This window comes from Mesoplodon bidens (assembly GCF_964165515.1).
Source record: "Mesoplodon bidens genome assembly, chromosome: 2".
In the NCBI taxonomy this organism is placed as follows: Eukaryota; Metazoa; Chordata; class Mammalia; order Artiodactyla; family Ziphiidae; genus Mesoplodon; species Mesoplodon bidens.
This window is the reverse complement of record NC_138177.1, coordinates 98,830,041-98,848,493: the sequence shown is the minus strand read 5'-3', so window position 1 is coordinate 98,848,493 and position 18,453 is coordinate 98,830,041. Positions and strand designations below refer to the sequence as shown.

Here is an 18,453-nt window from a genome sequence, read left to right as displayed (position 1 = left end):
GAGCTTTGAAGCCAGATATTGACTTCTCCTCTCTAGCTATGAAAGTCTTAGATGGCATCTTCTTCCAATATAAGGCTATTTCATCTTCATTGAAAATCTGTTGTTTAGTGTAGCAACCTTCATTAATGATCTTAGCTGGAGCTTCTGGATAGTTTGCTGCAGCTTCTACATTAGCAGTTGCTGCTTCACCTTGTACTTTTATGTTATAGAGATGGCTTTTTTCCTTAAATCTCATAAACCAGCCTCTGCAAACTTCAGACTTTTCTACTGCAGCTTCCTCACCTCTCTCAGACTTCATGGAATTGAAGAGAGTTAGAGCCTTGCTCTGCATTAGTTTTTGTCTTAAGGGAATGTTGTGACTGGTTTGATCTTCTATCCAGACCACTAACACTTTCTCCATATCAGCAATAAGGCTGTTTCACCTTCTTATCATTTGTGTGTTCACTGGAGTAGCACTTTAAATTTCCTTCAAGAGCTTTTTGTTTGCATTCACAGCTTGGCTAACTGTTTGGCACAAAAGACCTAGCTTTCAGTCTATCTTGACTTTTAGCATGCCTTCCTCATTAAGCTTAGTCATTCCTAGCTTTTGATTTAAAGTGAGAGTCTTGAGACTCTTTCTTTCACTTGAACACTTAGTGGCCATGGTAGGGTTATTACTTGGCCTAATTTTGGTATTGTATCTCAGGGAATAGCAAGGCTCAAGAAGAGGGAGAGAGATGGGGGAACAACCAGTGGGTGGAGCAGTCAGAACACAAACATTTATCATGTTCACCATATTATATGGGCGTGGTTCGTGATGTCCCAAAACACTCACAGTGTAACATCAAAGATCACTCATCACAGATCACCATAACTAATATAGTAATAATGAAAAAGTTTGAAGTCGTATTGCAAAAGTTACCAAAATGTGACACAGAGACATGAAGTGAGCAAATGCTGTTGGAAAAATGGCACCTGTAGACTTGTTCGATGCCAAGTTGCCACAAACCTTGTAAAATCATGGTATCTGTGAAGTGCAATGAAGTGAAGCATGATAAAATGAGGTATGCCTGCATTCCCTGTGTGGCCCTCTCCAAGATTCTCTCTCTCTCTCCTGCATAAAAGAAAATAATAATTTGAATTTTTTTTTTAATTATTTATTTATTTATTTATTTATGGCTGTGTTGGGTCTTCGTTTCTGTGCAAGGGCCTTCACCAGTTGTGGCAAGCGGGGGCCACTCTTCATCGCAGTGCGCGGGCCTCTCACTATCGCGGCCTCTCTTGCTACGGAGCACAGGCTCCAGACGCGCAGGCTCAGTAATTGTGGCTCACGGGCCCAGTTGCTCCGTGGCATGTGGGATCTTCCCAGACCAGGGCTTGAACCCGTGTCCCCTGCATTGGCAGGCGGACTCTCAACCACTGCGCCACCAGGGAAGCCCTGAATTTTGTTTTTATCATTCATTTGGTTTTCGTAAAACTGATGGTCCTGAATTTAAAATGGTTTGACTTATGATATTTAGACTTTATGGTGCAAAAGCGATACACATTCAGTAGAAACGATACTTTGAATTGTGAATTTTGATCTGTTCTTGAGCAGTGGTAGATAAGCTTTCCTGGTGCTGGGCAGCAGCAGTGAGCCACAGCTCCAAGTTAGCCACACGATCACGAGGGGAAGCAACCGATACGCTTGACGCTGTTCTGTACCCATAAAACCATTTGTTTCTCACTTTCAGACAACATTCAATAAAGTACATGAGATATTCAACACTATATTGTAAAACTGGCTTTGTGTTAGATAATTTTGTCCAACTGTAGGCTATTGTAAGTGTTCTGATCACATTTAAGATAGTCTAGACTAAGCTATGATGTTTGGTAGGTTAGTTGTATTAAATAAATTTTTGATTTATGATATTTTCAATTTACAATGGGTTTATTGGGATGTAAACCCATTGTAAGTCAAGGGAGATCTGTATATGTATCTTGAAGCACTATTTATTAAGGGTTTATGTGAATTTGGACCTTGTGTGTTTTAGGACTTTAAAAAATGATGTTGTCCTGTGTGAATTCTTCTCTGATTTGATCTTTTTTCTTCTAATATTTAGTTTGTGATATTTATCAATGGCCTTACATGAAGTTGTAATTGATTTTCATTGCTGTGTTTATATATATATATAGATAGATAGATAGATATAGATAGATAGATAGATAGATAAAGCCTTGTATGCATACACCACAATTTATCTATCCATTCTTATGGGCTGCCTTGAATGTTTTTGTACTTCCTTAGGTTTCGTCCACTACACGACTATATTTTAACCATAGAAATTGATTTATTCTTGCTTTGCATTTCTATTTAATTTTGTGGGAAACTGAAAATTGAATTCAGTGACAACTCCCAGTACGTTTGACTTACTGGCAGTTAGGTGGTGGTCAAATGCTGGTTCCTCTACTTAATAGCAGTTAAGAGTTTGAACATGTGATTTAACCTATTTCCTCATTTGAAAACAAGAGGTAAAAGAGTATATATACTCAATAGTATTGCTAGCTGGTTTAAAAAAGGGAAAGAAATAGAACATACTCTATGGGGTCGTGGTAAGGTTTATATAATTCACATGAAGGTTTCAAGGAGACAATGTATACCCCACATTTATTCATCTCTTTTTATCCTCTGTGATCCAAGGTGAGATATGACCTCTCTGATGTTACTGAATCTCAGAAAAGTAACGTGACTTGACCAGGTTCACACAGCTGTATATATATGTAAACTTGAATTAAGTTTAGTTCTGCCTAACTACAGAGACTTTTTCTTTTAATATACCAGGTTTTTTGTTTTGTTTTGTTTTGTTTTGGCCAGAGTGGAAAATTATGTCAAATAAAATTATATGAAACAGTTCTGTGGTCAGTATATAACTTCATAGTGCACAAAACCTGAAAAAGTCCAAGTATATTCAAAGTAACACTGTTAGAAAATAGAAACAGAAAAATGAATAAATAGATTATGATATATGCATACAAGGGTATATATACTACATAGTACTGGAAATTATGTCAAACAAGATTATTGAGTGTTGTATGCCCCTTTATAGAACACGACATAGGCTGGCTTTTCCCCCAATCACATTTTCAACAGTGTTCCACAGAAGGCCTTTCTAATTTTTTATTATTATTATAAGCAGGCAGATTGGAAGGAGTTGTAAACCAAAACACAGCTGGGAAGTCTAAATTTAGGCCCATCAAGATGAGTGTCCCTCATAACAACATGGTTTCTCAAACTCCTTCCAGTTTAAGTTGCTTTTTACCAGATGTCTCTTGGTGTACGTGTTTCTTGTACATCAGCAATTTTATTTGCATGGCCTTTTCATGCCAGTATTCTGATTTATCACACTTCTCACATTGATTTTTTTCCCTCTACTTGTAAAAAGAAAATAGCTGTTTGTGCACAGATGGTGGTTGCAATTTAGTATTATCAGAGTAATTCATGTTATATTTATGAGATGTTCCCGAGTAGCATCTTAGTGAAGGATATTAAGGAAGGCCACCTCTTAGAGAGGTCATATCTCACCTTTTAACCTGTTCTTTTGGAGTTTCTCTCCTGAGCACTCAAATATTGGCAAGTCATTGTTTGTTTTAAATTTCAGCTCTGTATTTTATTTATTCCAATAGTAGAACTTTGGAACCATCTAATAGCATTAAAAGTGGGAGGCAAAAAACATCTCTCAGAAATTACTGAAGTTGATTGTTAACCTGTAAAAAAAAATTAATGGAGCAAGGATGAAATATTTTAATTATAATTCCTTCCTTCCTTTCTATCCTTGTTTCCTTCCTTAAATATTTATTGTGTACCACTCTATATACAGAAATGCTGTTCATTTGCTAGGGCTACCGTAATGAAGTACCACAGACTAGGTGTCTCAAACAACCGGAAATTTATTTTCTCACAGTTCTGGAAGCTAGAATCTGAAATTAAGGTGTCAGCAGGATTGGTTCCTTCTGAGGGCAGTGAGGGAAGGATCTGTTCCCAGTCTCTCCACTTGGCTTTTAGATGGCTGTCTTCTCCCTATAGTCTCATGTTTTCCCTCTATGAATGTCTATGTCCAAATTTCTCCTTTTTTTATACAGATACCAGTCATATTGCATCAGGACCCACTCCAGTGACCTCATTTTAACTTGGTTACCTCTGTAAAGACCCTGTCACCAGATAAGGTCACATTCTGAGGTACTGGGGTTGGGACCTCAACATATGAATTTTGGGAGGACATGGTTCAACCCACAACAAATGCTTATAATAAACCAAAAATAAGAACAAAGAAAACTTACCCTTAATTTGTAAGTGACTTTGTCAATAAAGTTCAGTATTATGCTAACACCGTGCTAATGTCCATTCATCTCAGGAAAGTCACTTAAATGGTTTCTCTTACAGTGAATGTGTTGGTTTGGAGTAAGGATAAAAGACAATGACTTCCTGCAACAATTTGGCTTATTTCTCTATTATACATATTCAAATCTCAGCCTAAAACCATCCCAAGATTTTTTGGTGTGCGCCTGTGTGAGTGTGTGTTTTCACTATGCTAGCTATAAGAAAGGTATTCAATGTTATTTAAGAAGTAGAGATTTACCATGCAAATAATTTCCCTTCTGCTTTAATCTCTTGAAGAAAAAAAATGAAAAGATGTATTTTCATTGTGTGAAATATCATAGGATAAGGGATGTATATCCAAATGCTAAGAATGAACGAATGTATAAATGAGGTTGAGGACGGGGAGGAAGACAGAGAGAACTATCAGGAGAAAGAGGCATGCGTTATTGTGGAGGTAAGAACTTTGTTTGGAAAGAACAAATTTTAATGATCCATTTCTCCTGAAAAGCATCAACCACAAAAAGTTAAATGAAGTTTTTTTTGGTCAGTTACTTCTTTGGATCTTCTCAAACACTTATTGTCTTTACTTATTCGTGTCCAAATGTAAATCTTTTAAGTATTGTCAGTATATTTTCTTTCCTTTTTTTGAAGCAAATATAAAACTCTTTGGATAGTCACTTTTATTGAGGTTTTAAGAATGTTTTTGAGTGATTCATAGTAATTTACATCCTTCTACTGAAATCTTGGATGTTGCTAAATTTCAGCCTGTAATTTTCTTCCTTTGCTAGATATTGAAGCATATGTTTATGACACCACACTACACTCATTGGAATTGTGAGCCTTTATAAATTCAGGCAGATCTTTTCCACTCTACAAAAGGATGCATTTTAAGCAGAAGAAATAGAATGCTAAATTATGTAGTAGGTAAAAGAAGTGGGTTGTGGTGAGTTAAGAGGGTGACTACAAAGAACGCCAAAGCACATGGTTGCATGCACTGTCCGTGAAATTTAAAGCACATTTGCCCATCAACTTACAAAACTACTGTTTATATGAAATGATAATTGAGAGAGATTTTTGTACATGCTGATTGCACATTTATTTGAAACCTCTAAATTCTGGTTTTAATGGCTGCTTAGTATTCCATTGTGTTAGCATCCCATAATTTATTTTGACAATCCCATTTTCATGTGATTCCGGACATATTTTTAAATTTCCTATTTAACTATACAACTTTGAATTAAGAAAAAAAAAACAAATAATCAAATATGTAATCCAAGGTCTTCTGCCAAAATGGCCCTAGACAGCTCTTTTAACTTACTGTGTTTTTTTACACTAGTTTTTTCAGTAGTTTTTACTGTTTTTTTTTTTTTTTTTACTGTAGTTCTTACTGTTTCTGAACACGTTAGATAGTGTTGACTCTAAACAATTAAAAACCTTTTTTCAAAATGATACACGTTTATTTTAGAATATTAGGAAATACAGCAACTCAGATAGGAAAATATTAAACTCAACAGCAATCCCAACACCTGGAATAACTTCTGTTAACTTTTTGGTATAGCTTCTAAGTTCATGAGTGCATGCATATTGTGAGTGCACTATTTCTCACTTTTTCTCTCCTACCCTCTGGCCCCCCTCTGTCATACACACACATAAATACATGTACATGAATTAGAATCTAGTTGAATACAAATTTTATAAGCTAATATTTTCTCTTAATACCATACTGTGAATCTTTTTCCAAGTTACTATATATTCTCCTAATATATTAATCACTTTATTGTATTCTAGTATATGGATAGACTTTATTGTATCCTATTGTAGGTATATATCATAATTTGTTACACTAAACTTTTGTTGCAAGACATTTATTGTCTCCATGTTTTTGTGTGTCTGATCAACTCAACTGTAATTTGTCCTCTATTCCTTGGTCTAAATCATGCCTAATATACATATATTTTCTAGCATTTATATCTTGTTTTCTAAATACCAGTCTCCTCTAAAAGAAACCAGAGCTCCTTGGAGAAATGTCTGATTCCATGACTGGGGCAGGGAAAATATAACATAAATCTGAAACATCTTGCTATGCCAGAAAATAAAGTGCTCAAGGAATAATGAAGACATATCAAAAACACACAGATGCCAGCTTTAAGGAGCTCCCACTAGGCAAATTTTGGACACTTAGAACATCAAAATAAATTATATTAATGGATTATAACCCATTGAGTAAAATAGGACTCTGAGTCTATACTCATATAATTAATTGGCTTAAATAAATACTCTTCATCCTCCTTAGAAGGACACCTACTGATAATATGAAAATTGGAAAATTTAAAAAAAGAAAATATATGTTATTTTGAAATAAGGAAGGTAACAAGGAACAAAAATAGCTAATAGAGTTCTGAATTTGCTTCTGAGGAGCATGAACTGGTAAAAGCAATAGTGGAGCATGTGATGCTGCTTTTTTAATTTTTAATTTGTTTCGTTTTATTTTAAGCCTTGTCAGATGATTTGACTTTTGAAAACTATAAATATACTTTGTATTTTGAAATAATTGCAAACTTGGAGAAGAGTTGCAAGAATACCACAAAGAATCTAGATTTCCAAGTTATTACCATTTCACAACATTTGTTTTCTCTGTGTGTGTGCAAGTTGAGGAAATTAGAGACATGTTTTATTACTCCTAATTAAATCTGTGTATATTTTTTGAAAACAAGGACACTCTCCTATGTAATCACAGTATAAGTATGCAAATCAGGAAATTAACATTGACATAATACTATATTCTAATCCACAGACCCTTTCAAAATTTTCAGTTGTCCCAATAATATCATTTAGAGAGAAAAAACAAAGTTTCTTCTCCTTTGGAACAGAATCCAATCCAAGATCATATGTTGCTTTGGCTCTTGTGTCTCTTTGGTCTTCATCAGTCTGGAACAGTTCCTCATCTTCCTTTTCCATCATGGTATTGACATGTTTGAAACTGTTTTATAGGCAATATCTCCTCCCCTCAAACATATACATATGTTTCCCCCCCCCATTATCTTAATATAACTGTATCACCATTTTTAGTTAAATTCAGTATTAAGAACAATTTATTTTTATTCACAGTCAAGCCATGTAATGAACTATGATTACATTTTTCATTCTTGTACCTTTTGTTTTCTTTAGAGTTCATCATTCATTCATTCCTTTACTTTAGGCCCTCCCTTTCTCCCTCTCTTGTTTTCTCTGCCTCTTGGCTTTTTTGCACCAATTCATCTACAAAATCTAACATAGCATACTTCCTTTCATTATGCTTAAATTTATCAGGTATTCTGTCAACCTCCCTCCCTCCCCACTTCCCTCCTCCCTTCCTTCCTTTCTCCCTCCCTCCCTCCTTCCCTCATTCTCTTTCCCTTTTTCCTTTGCTCTTTCTCTTTCCTTCCTCCCTCTCTTCCTTTATTCTTTCCCTCTTCATCTCCTTGCCCCCCAGAGTCTTTCTGCTCTAGTCTGTATAGGTTCTCTAAGTCTGTTGCAAAGCTGTCAACCTGGAACATTCTTTCACTGTCATCCAAGGAATTTCCTTTAGTTCTCTTCTATGTTGAATCTCTTACTTTCAGATCATATTTCTTCTTTCTTGGTATATGCCCTTATTTTGGAAAAGTGAAGAGTCTTCCAAAGAATGTGTAAGAATTGGTACATGGAAAGTCAGTTTTTGAAATCTTTCCTATCTGAAATGTCTTAATTCTACCTGTATACTTGAATGACAGTTTGGCTATGTATAATTCTAGGTAGGAAATATTTTCCTCTAAAAATCTTGAAGGTACAATTTTATTATCATTTAGTTTCCAGTGTTACCACTGAGAAATCTGAAGCCATTCCTATTGTATTTTACCTGTTTATAGTCTCTCTGGAAGCTTTTAGGAATTTAAAATCCCTACTGTTATGAAATGGCATGGTGATAGATGCTTGTAGGGATACTACCCACCCCACTACTGTCCTGTTCATTTTGAGGAGGCCTGCTAGGCCCTGTCAACCTGGAAATAGTTCAGTTCAGAGGACATTTTCCTTCTTCATTTTCTGGAATTCTGTTCATTCAGGTACTATCTACCTGGATCCTTTAATTTTTAAAAATATTTCTCTCTCCTTTTCCATCCCATGTTCTTTTGGTTCAGCTTAGTTCTCAAGTTAAATCTTTTGAACTTCCTGTTGAGTTTTTATCCTTCCATAATATTTCAGCTTTCATGAGCCTCCTTTTTTATTGGTTTTCCCGTTGTTCTCTGAATTTTTTTGAAAAATAACACCTGTTTTATTAATGAATTTGATATCATTCTTATCGCTAATGATTTCATCTATTTTTAAAGCATTATATTCTCTATTCTGTCTGCTTCCTGTATTCTCTTTGTTTGTTTATTTGTGAATCTTTCACATCAGAGGCTTTCCACATGTTGATATGTTCGGTAGTTCCCGCACCAGGGACTGACAAGCTGAGTAGACATTCAACAGCTTGCTGCCCACGTTCTTGGGGCCAAATGAGGGGAAAGGGCTGGATATCTTTTCATCTAGTATGTAAGACTTTCCCTTGATATCTGTATTTTCATAGGGCCTCTCACTCCCTCCATCCTGCCTGGTGCCCTTGAGTTCAGAGACACGCCAGAAAGCAAATTTCCAGGTTTTTTGCAAAATTGGGGAAGAAAAATCACCTGATTGCATAGGGTAGGTGAGGGAATCTGAGGTACTAACTCCTTTTTTGTTTTATGAGCTTTTTAACCAATCCTCTGCTTTAACTCTTCCAGCATTCTATGTCCACAGGTTTCTGACACCTCTAATACTTAAGTGTCGCTGTGATCGTGTGTCATAAATATGCCTTCTTTTTCCGGGTCTACCATTCTCTCCTATGTTTACTTTAGCTCTTTCTGCACTGCTTTTCAGTTACCACTCAACCATCAGATTCCCAGTTTCCAAAAAAGTAGTTAACTTTGTTTGCTTAGTCTCTTCTTTTTACCTTGAGGGTTTATGCCTTTTTATGACTTTTTGTCTTGTTTTGTCTTTGTTTCTTTACTGTCATTTTTAAAGTGGGATTTTGAGATGAAGCAGAGATAAAAATACATGTTCCACATACCTTATTTAAGCAGGAGTCCAGTTATCCTTTTTGTTCTTGACATATTTGATTAGTATTTGTCGTGCCTAAGAAAAAGAGGATTTTAACGTTTTTCCCCATAGATATTAATTTTTGATTGTTTTATTCCTAGGATGCCTCATTGATGGACATGAATTCCTTCAGCCCTGTGATGCCAACATCCCCTTTATCAATGATAAACCAAGTCAAGTTTGAAGATGAGCCAGATTTGAAAGATCTTTTCATTACAGTTGATGAACCTGAAAGCCATGTTACTACAATTGAAACGTTCATTACTTATAGGATTATTACTAAGGTAAGTATTTAATGAACATTTTCTTGAATATAGTTGCTTTTTTGAACTTTTGGAACTGCTTCTTGTTCACTCAACTTAGAGAATCTTAACTGAATTGATTTATAGTTTTTCAGCCATTTTGAGTAAGACATTGCATCTTATCTATCCTTCACTTGTTCTATATGAATTCAAATTAACCTGAGTACCAGTCACTTGTATTTTAGCAGCTGTGCTTCTTAAAATAGGAATATTTTAGGTTTTTAGTTTAAAAATTATAAAGAAATATATTTGGAAAAGAAGAGCCTCAGTTTGCTAATAAAGAAAACAGCTAGTTAAAAACATGATACAATATTTTGTGTTCACATTTCTTCTGAAGATTCCAAAAAAAAAAATTATTTTGTTTTCCAAATAAAAGCAAATGACCACTTTATCTTATATCAATATATGAGACACTGTTAATTGTTTAATGATGCAAGGACAGATCTAGAATCTGAATCTCCTGACTCCTAGGACAAGGCTCTTCAAAAAGACAGTTTACTCTGAAAAAGTAAAGAAAACCAAATAGTATAATCTTATTTTTTAAAGTCCTATGTGTAATAGCAGCCTTCAAGAATTCTATTTATAAGTTATAATATTTTGTTTATGAAGCCTCACTCTACATCTCTTGTAGTGCATCCCTTTTGTAGCTGCAAAGCTTTTGGACCCTGTGCATATAATCACTCCTTCCAGTGCAGCCTCCACACTGCTGCTAATTATGTTGCATAAGGATGTATATATCTTATCTCTTTACTCAGATTCTTAAGATCCTTCCCTGGCTCCTCACTTCCTACAGAACAAAGGGCAGACTCCTTTGTATGATATATAGAGGACTTCTCTGTCTGGGGCCAGCGTACCATATATGACTCACCTCTTACTCCCGACTTGTAATACCCCTGCTCTCCACTTGCATAGAACTACCTCTTTTATCTGAATATTCTAGGCTATTTCTTGTTCTCATGACTTTGCATATGCTTTTTCTTCTGTCTGGTATGCCCTTCCTGCTTTCAGACAGAAGAGTTACTGTTTGTTTTTCAAGATACAGTTCAAAATGATGCCCACCACCTCTGCCCCACAAGCTGAGTCCTCTTTCTTCTGTTTGCTCACAGTGTTCTAACTGAACTCTTAAAGAATATAAGATACCACAGTCAGTGTAGCAAAGAAATCAAAAGCCTATATTTTGTCCTTCTAAGCCTCAGGGTTATTTTGTTTTTTAATTTATAAGACTGAAATGATAATAGAACCTGGTTCTGTAGAGTTGCTGTAAGAATTAAATTAGGATAACTAATCAATGTAAAACACTTAGCAAAGTGCCTAACATATAATAAGTATTCAGTAATTGTCACCTACCTGTGTGTAGGTCACTAACTGTGTGTTTATTTGTATTTATTCCCAATGAGTCTGTGAGCTTCTCAAGGAAGGTAATTGTATCTTAAGTTATCCATAATTCTAAACACAATCCTTGGGATATAGCAAGTTAGCAATTTAACCTTTCGGTGAGTGAGTGAAGAAATTTATAGTATCATAGTCATATCAAGAGGCTGTAGAGCAAGACAGCATGGAGCTGAATCTTGATCACCCCCCTTCCTTGCTATTTAATTAACCTCTCTATGCTTAGTTTCCTCATTTGTAAATAAGATAACAGTACTAACCTCTTACGGTCTTTGTGAATATTTAGTGTGTTAATACATACACACTGCTAAGAATAGAGCCAGATTTCTCCTGTTACTACTGTTATAATTATAATCATCCATTTTCATTACCCTTTCTAGCAAAGATTTTGTGAAACTGAATTACTTTCCCCTAATTTGTTTCTTTCAGAAAGACACTTTATAAGCCTCCCTATGGATTTCATTCTAATCATAGACATACAGTTCTTATCAGTTATCCATATTACATCATATTTTAAATGTACTGCTCTTGTAGTAGTAGTAGTAATAGTGATAGTGGTAATATTATAGTGTGTTAAACTAACTTTTATTGTGGGACTAATTTGTGCTAGGCAATGTTCTAAGCACTTTATATGTTTTAACTCTTCTGAAGCTCACAACAATCCTGGATCTTATGATCTACCCTCATTTTGTGAATGAGCCCACTGAAACTCAAAACTTGCCAAAGGTTATACAACACAGTCATTAGCTGAGCTAAGATTTAAATCTAGACAGTTTGCTTTACTTCCTTACTATATAGATTTTCATTATACTTTTGTGTATCTGTATATGATTATGGAAAACTACCTTTTGGCTTAACTTTTATAAACTAAGTCCCTTTATTCTACATCTGATTACTTTTACTCCATCCTAGTATATATACTATAGTTTATACTATATAGTTTATACTATATAGTTTATACTATATAAACTAAAATATGCATTGCAGAACAAATTTATAAACATTTAGTAGATGTATATTGTGTTATCAAACATAATATTTTCTTTGTTATTCACTTATTATCACTTATTCATTTACTCATATATTCAATAAATATCTGTTGAGTGCCATGTATGTCCCAAACACAAGACTGGTATGTTGAGACTACACCAGCAATCAAGACAGACATACCCCTGCCTTCATGGAGTTTTCAGTATAGGGGGGTGATGTATCTTAAATAATTATATATGTAATTAATTAATTATAGTTATAAATACTGTGACAGAAAAATACAGATTTTTATGAGCATGGATACTCCATCAAATTAGGGGGTTCAAAGATGGCTACCCTGGGAAAGTTTTAGTTTTATAAAAATGTATGGACTTCCCTTTTGGTGCAGTGGTTAAGAATCTGCCTGCCAATACAGGGGACACGGGTTTGAGCCCTGGTCCAGGAAGATCCCACATGCTACGGAGCAGCTAAGCCCGTGAGCCACAACTACTAAGCCTGTGCTCTAGAGCCTGTGGGCCACAATTACTGAGCCTGTGTGCCACGAGTACTGAAGTCCGTGCGCCTAGAAGCCATGCTCCACAAGAGAAGCCACTGCAATGAGAAGCCTAGGCACTGCAGCAAAGAGTAGCCCCCGCTCGCCACAGCTAGAGAAAGCCCGTGTGCAGCAAAAAAGACCCAATGCAGCCAAACATAAATAAATAAATATATATTTTAAAAAATTTTTACATTCATGGACACGAAGATTATAAGGATAAATGCAGGAGGAGCTTCAAGATGGAGGAGGAGTAAGACGTGCAGATCACCTTCCTCCCCACAAATACGTGAGAAATACATCTACATGTGGAACAACTCCTAAAGAACACCTACTGAACACTGGCAGAAGACCTCAGAACTCCCAAAAGGCAAGAAACTCCCCATATACCTGGGTAGGGCAAAATAAAAAAGGAAAAACAGAGACAAAAGAATAGGGACGGGACCTGCACCAGTGGGAGGGAGCTGTGAAGGAGGAAAAGTTTCCACTTTCCAGACTAGGGAGGCCCTTCACGGGCGGAGACTGTGGGTGGCGGATGGGGGAAGCTTCAGAGCCACGGAGGAGAGCACAGCCACAGGGGTGCGGAGGGCAAAGCGGAGAGATTCCTGCGCAGAGGATCAGTGCCGACCAGCACTCACCAGCCCGAGAGGCTTGTCTGCTCACCTGCCAGGGCGGGCAGGGGCTAGGAGCTGAGGCTCTGGCTTCGAAGATCAGAACCCAGGGAGAGGACTGGGGTCAGCTGCATGAACAGAGCCTGAAGGGGGCTAGTGCACCACAGCTAGCCTGGAGGGAGTCAGGGAAAAGGTCTGAAGCTGTCAAACAGACAAGAGACTTTTCCTTGCCTCTTTGTTTCCTGGCGTGTGAGGAGAGGGGATTAAGAGCACCACCTAAACAATCTCCAGAGACGGGCATGAGACGCTAAGGCTGCTGCTGCAGCCACCAAGAAGCCTGTGTGCAAGCACAGGTCACTATCCGCACCTCCCCTCCCGGGAGCCTGTGCAGCCCGCCACTGCCAGGGCCCCGTGAGCCAGGGACAACTTCCCTGGGAAAACACACGGCACCTCAGGCTGTTGTAATGTCACACTGGCCTCTGCCGCTGCAGGCTCACCCCGCACTCTGTATCCCTCCCTCCCCCCAGCCTGAGTGAGTCAGAGCCCCCGAATCAGCTGCTTCTTTAACTCTGTCCTGTCTGAGTGAAGAACAGATGGCCTCAGGTGACCTACACGCAGAGGCGGGGCCAAATCCAAAGCTGAGCCCAGGGAGCTGTGCGAACAAAGAAGGGAAAGGGAAATCTCTTCCAGCAGCCTCAGGAGCAGCAGATTAAATCTCCACAATCAATTTGATGTACCCTGCATCTGTGGAATACCTGAATAGACAACAAATCATCCCAAATTGAGGAGGTGGACTTTGGGAGCAATGATATATATATATATATATATATATATATATATATATATATATATATATATATATATATAAAATTTCTTTTTTTCCATTTTTCTCTTTTTGTGAGTATGTATGTGTATGTTTCTGTATGTGATTTTGTCTGTATAGCTTTGCTTTTAACATTTGTCCTAGGATTCTGTCTGTCTGTTTTTTTGTTTCTTTGTTTGTTTTTTTTAGTATAGTTTTTAGTTCCTGTTATCATTGGTAGATTTGTTTTTTGCTTTGGTTGCTCTCTTCTTACTTTCTTTCTTTTTTCTTTATTACTTAAAATTTTTTTTACATTATTTTTTATTTTAATAAGTTTATTTTATTTTACTTTATTTCATTTTATCTTCTTTCTTCCTTCCTTCCTTCCTTCCTTCCTTCTTTCTTTCTTTCTTTCTTTCTTTCTTTCTTTCTTTCTTTCTTTCTTCCTTCCTTCCTTTCTTTCTTTCTTTCTCTCTTGCTTTTTCTCCCTTTTATTCTGAGCCATGTGAATGATGGGCTCTTGGTGTCTAGCCAGGCATCAGGGCTCTGGCTCTGAGGTGGAAGAGACAAGTTCAGAACATTGCTCCACAAGAGACCTCCCAGCTCCATGTAATATCAGATGACAGAAATCTCCCAGAGATCTCCATCTCAACACCAAGACCCAGCTCCACTCAACGACCAGCAAGCTACAGTGCTGGACACCCTATGCCAAACAACTGGCAAGACAGGAACACAACCCCACCCATTAGCAGAGAGGTGGCCTAAAATCATAAGGCCACAGACACCCCAAAACACACCACCAGACGTGGATCTGCCCACCAGAAAGACAAGATCCAGTCTCATCCACCAGAACACAGGCACTAGTCCACTCCACCACGAAGCCTACACAACCCACTTAACCAACCTTAGCCACTAGGGGCAAAAACCAAAAACAACAGGAACTACGAACCTGCAACCTGTGAAAAGGAGAGCCCAAACACAGTAAGTTAAGCAAAATGAGAAGACAGAGAAACACACAGCAGATGAAGGAACAAGGCAAAAACCCTCCAGACCAAACAAATGAAGAGGAAATAGGCAGTCTACCTGAAAAAGAATTCAGAATAATGATAGCAAATATCCAAAATCTTGGAAATACAATGGAGAAAATACAAGAGATGTTTAACAAGGACCTAGAAAAACTAAAGAGCAAACAAACAGTATGAACAACACAATAAATGAAATTAAAAATTCTCTAGAAGGGATCAATAGCAGAATAACTGAGGCAGAAGACTGGATAAGTGACCAAGAAGATAAAATAGTGGAAATAACTACTGCAAAGCAGAATAAAGAGAAAAGAATGAAAAGAACTGAGGAAAGTCTCAGAGACCTCTGGGACAACATTAAACACACCAACATTCGAATTATAGGAGTCCCAGAAGAAGAAGAGAAAACGAAAGGGACTGATAAAATATTTGAAGAGATTATAGTTGAAAACTTCCCTAATATGGGAAAGGAAATAGTTAATCAAGTCCAGAAAGCACAGAGAATCCCATACAGGATAAATCCAAGGAGAAACACGCCAAGACACATATTAATCAAACTATCAAAAATTAAATACAAAGAAAACATATTAAAAGCAGCAAGGGAAAAACAATAAATAACTCAGAAGGGAATCCCCATAAGGTTAACAGCTGATCTTTCAGCAGAAACTCTGCAAGCCAGAAGGGAGTGGCAGGACATATTTAAAGTGATGAAGGGGAAAAACCTACAACCAAGATTACTCTACCCAGCAAGGATCTCATTCAGATTCGATGGAGAAATTAAAACCTTAATAGAAAAGCAAAAGTTAAGAGGGCTCAGCACCACCAAACCAGCTTTACAACAAATGCTATAGGAACTTCTGTAGGCAGGAAACACGAGAGAAGGAAAAGACCTACAAAAACAAACCCAAAACAATTAAGAAAATGGTAATAGGGACATACATATCAATAACCACCTTAACTGTAAATGGATTAAATGCTCCAACTAAAAGACATAGACTGGCTGAATGGATACAAAAACAAGACACATATATACGCTGTCCACAAGAGACCCACTTCAGACCTAGGGACACATACAGACTGAGAGTGACAGGATTGAACAAGATATTCCATGCAAATGGAAATCAAAAGAAAGCTGGAGTAGCAATTCTCATATCAGACAAAATAGACTTTAAAACAAAGACTATTACAAGAGACAAAGAAGGACACTACATAATGATCAAGGGAACAATCCAAGAAGAAAATATAACAATTGTAAATATTTATGCACCCAACATAGGAGCGCCTCAATACATAAGGCAAATAGTAACAGCCATAAAAGGGGAAATTGACAGTAACACACTCATAGTAGGAGACTTTAACACCCCACTTTCACCAATGGACAGATCATCCAAAATGAAAATAAATAAGGAAACACAAGCTTTAAATGATTCATTAAACAAGATGGACTTAGTTGATATTTATAGGACATTCCATCCAAACACAACAAAATATTTCTTCTCAAGTGCTCATGGAACATTCTCCAGAATAGATCATATCTTGGGTCACAAATAAAGCCTTAGTAAATTTAAGACAATTGAAATCATATCAAGTATCTTTTCCTACCACAACACTATGAGACTAGATATCAATTACAGGAAAAGATCTGTAAAAAATACAAACACATTGAGGCTAAACAATACACTACTTAATGACCAAGAGATCACTGAAGAAATCAAAGAGAAAATGAAAAAATACCTAGAAACAAATGACAATGAAAACACAATGACTCAAAACATATGGGATGCAGCAAAAGCAGTTGTAAGAGGGAAGTTTATAGCAATACAATCCTACCTTAAGAAACAAGAAACATCTCAAATAAAGAAGCTGACCTTACACCTAAAGCAATTAGAGAAAGAAAAATATAAAATCCCCAAAGTTAGCAGAAGGAAAGAAATCATAAAGATCAGATGAGAAGTAAGTGAAAAATAAATGAAGGAAATGATAGCAAAATTCAATAAAACTAAAAGCTGGTTCTTTGAGAACATAAACAAAATTGATAAAACATTTGCCAGACTCATTAAGAAAAAAGGGGGAAGACTCAAATCAATAGAATTAGAAATGAAACAGGAGAAGTAATAACTGACACTGCAGAAACACAAAGGATCATGAGAGATTACTACAAGCAACTATATGCCAATAAAATGGACAACCTGGAAGAAATGAAAAATTTCTTAGTAATGCACAACCTTCTGAGACTGAACCAGGAAGAAATAGAAAATATGAACAGACCAATCACAAGCACTGAAGTTGAAACTGTGATTTAAAATCTTCCAGCAAACAAAAGCCCAGGACCAGATGGCTTCACAGGTGAATTCTATCAAACATTTAGAGAAGAGCTAACACCTATCCTTCTCAAACTCTTCCAAAATATAGCAGAGGGAGGAACACTCCCAAACTCATTCTACAAGGCCACCATCACTCTGATACCAAAACCAGACAAAGGTTTCACAAAGAAAGAAAACTATAGGCTAATATCACTGATGAACATAGATGCAAAAATCCTCAACAGAATACTGGCAGACAGAATCCAAGAGCACATTAAAAGGATCATACACCATGATCAAGTGGGGTTTCTCCCAGCAATGCAAGGTTTCTTCAGTATAAGTAAATCAATCAATGTGATATACCATATTAACAAACTGAAGGAGAAAAACCATATGATCATCTCAGTAGATGCAGAGGAAGCTTTTGACAAAATTCAACACTCATTTATGATAACAACCCTCCAGAAAGTAGGCGTAGTGGGAACTTACCTCAACATAATAAAGGCCATATATGACAAACCCACGGCTGACATCATCCTCAGTGGTGAAAAACTGAAACCATTTTCACTAAAATCAGGAACAAGAAAAGGCTGCCCACTCACACCACTATTATTCAAAATAGTTTTGGAAGTCTTAGCCACAGCAATCACAGAAGAAAAATAAAAGGAATCCAAATCGGAAAAGAAGTAAAGCTGTCACTGTTTGCAGATGACATGATACTATACATACAGACTCCTAAAGATGCTACCAGAAAGCTACTAGAGCTAATCAATGAATTTGGTAAAGTAGCAGGATACAAAATTAATGCACCGAAATCTCTTCCATTCCTATACACTAATGATGAAAAATATGAAAGTGAAATTAAGAAAACACTCCCGGGCTTCCCTGGTGGTGCAGTGGTTGAGAGTCCACCTGCCGATGCAGGGGACGCGGGTTCATGCCCCGGTCTGGGAGGGTCCCACATGCCGCGGAGTGGCTAGGCCCGTAAGCCATGGCCACTGAGCCTGCACGTGTGGAGCCTGTATTCCGCAATGGG

The 18,453-nt window shown here is 37.0% G+C and overlaps 1 protein-coding gene across 6 annotated transcripts in view; it reads left to right on the top strand.

The window, feature by feature from the left end:
• Positions 1–18,453, top strand: part of SNX7 (sorting nexin 7) — a 99,657-nt gene that overhangs the window by 14,819 nt on the left and 66,385 nt on the right. For all 6 annotated transcript variants that reach the window (XM_081223679.1, XM_081223677.1, XM_081223678.1 and 3 more), the window contains exon 2: positions 9,568–9,750. In XM_081223679.1, the coding sequence (XP_081079805.1) occupies positions 9,568–9,750 (183 nt within the window). The remainder of the gene's footprint in view (positions 1–9,567; positions 9,751–18,453) is intronic.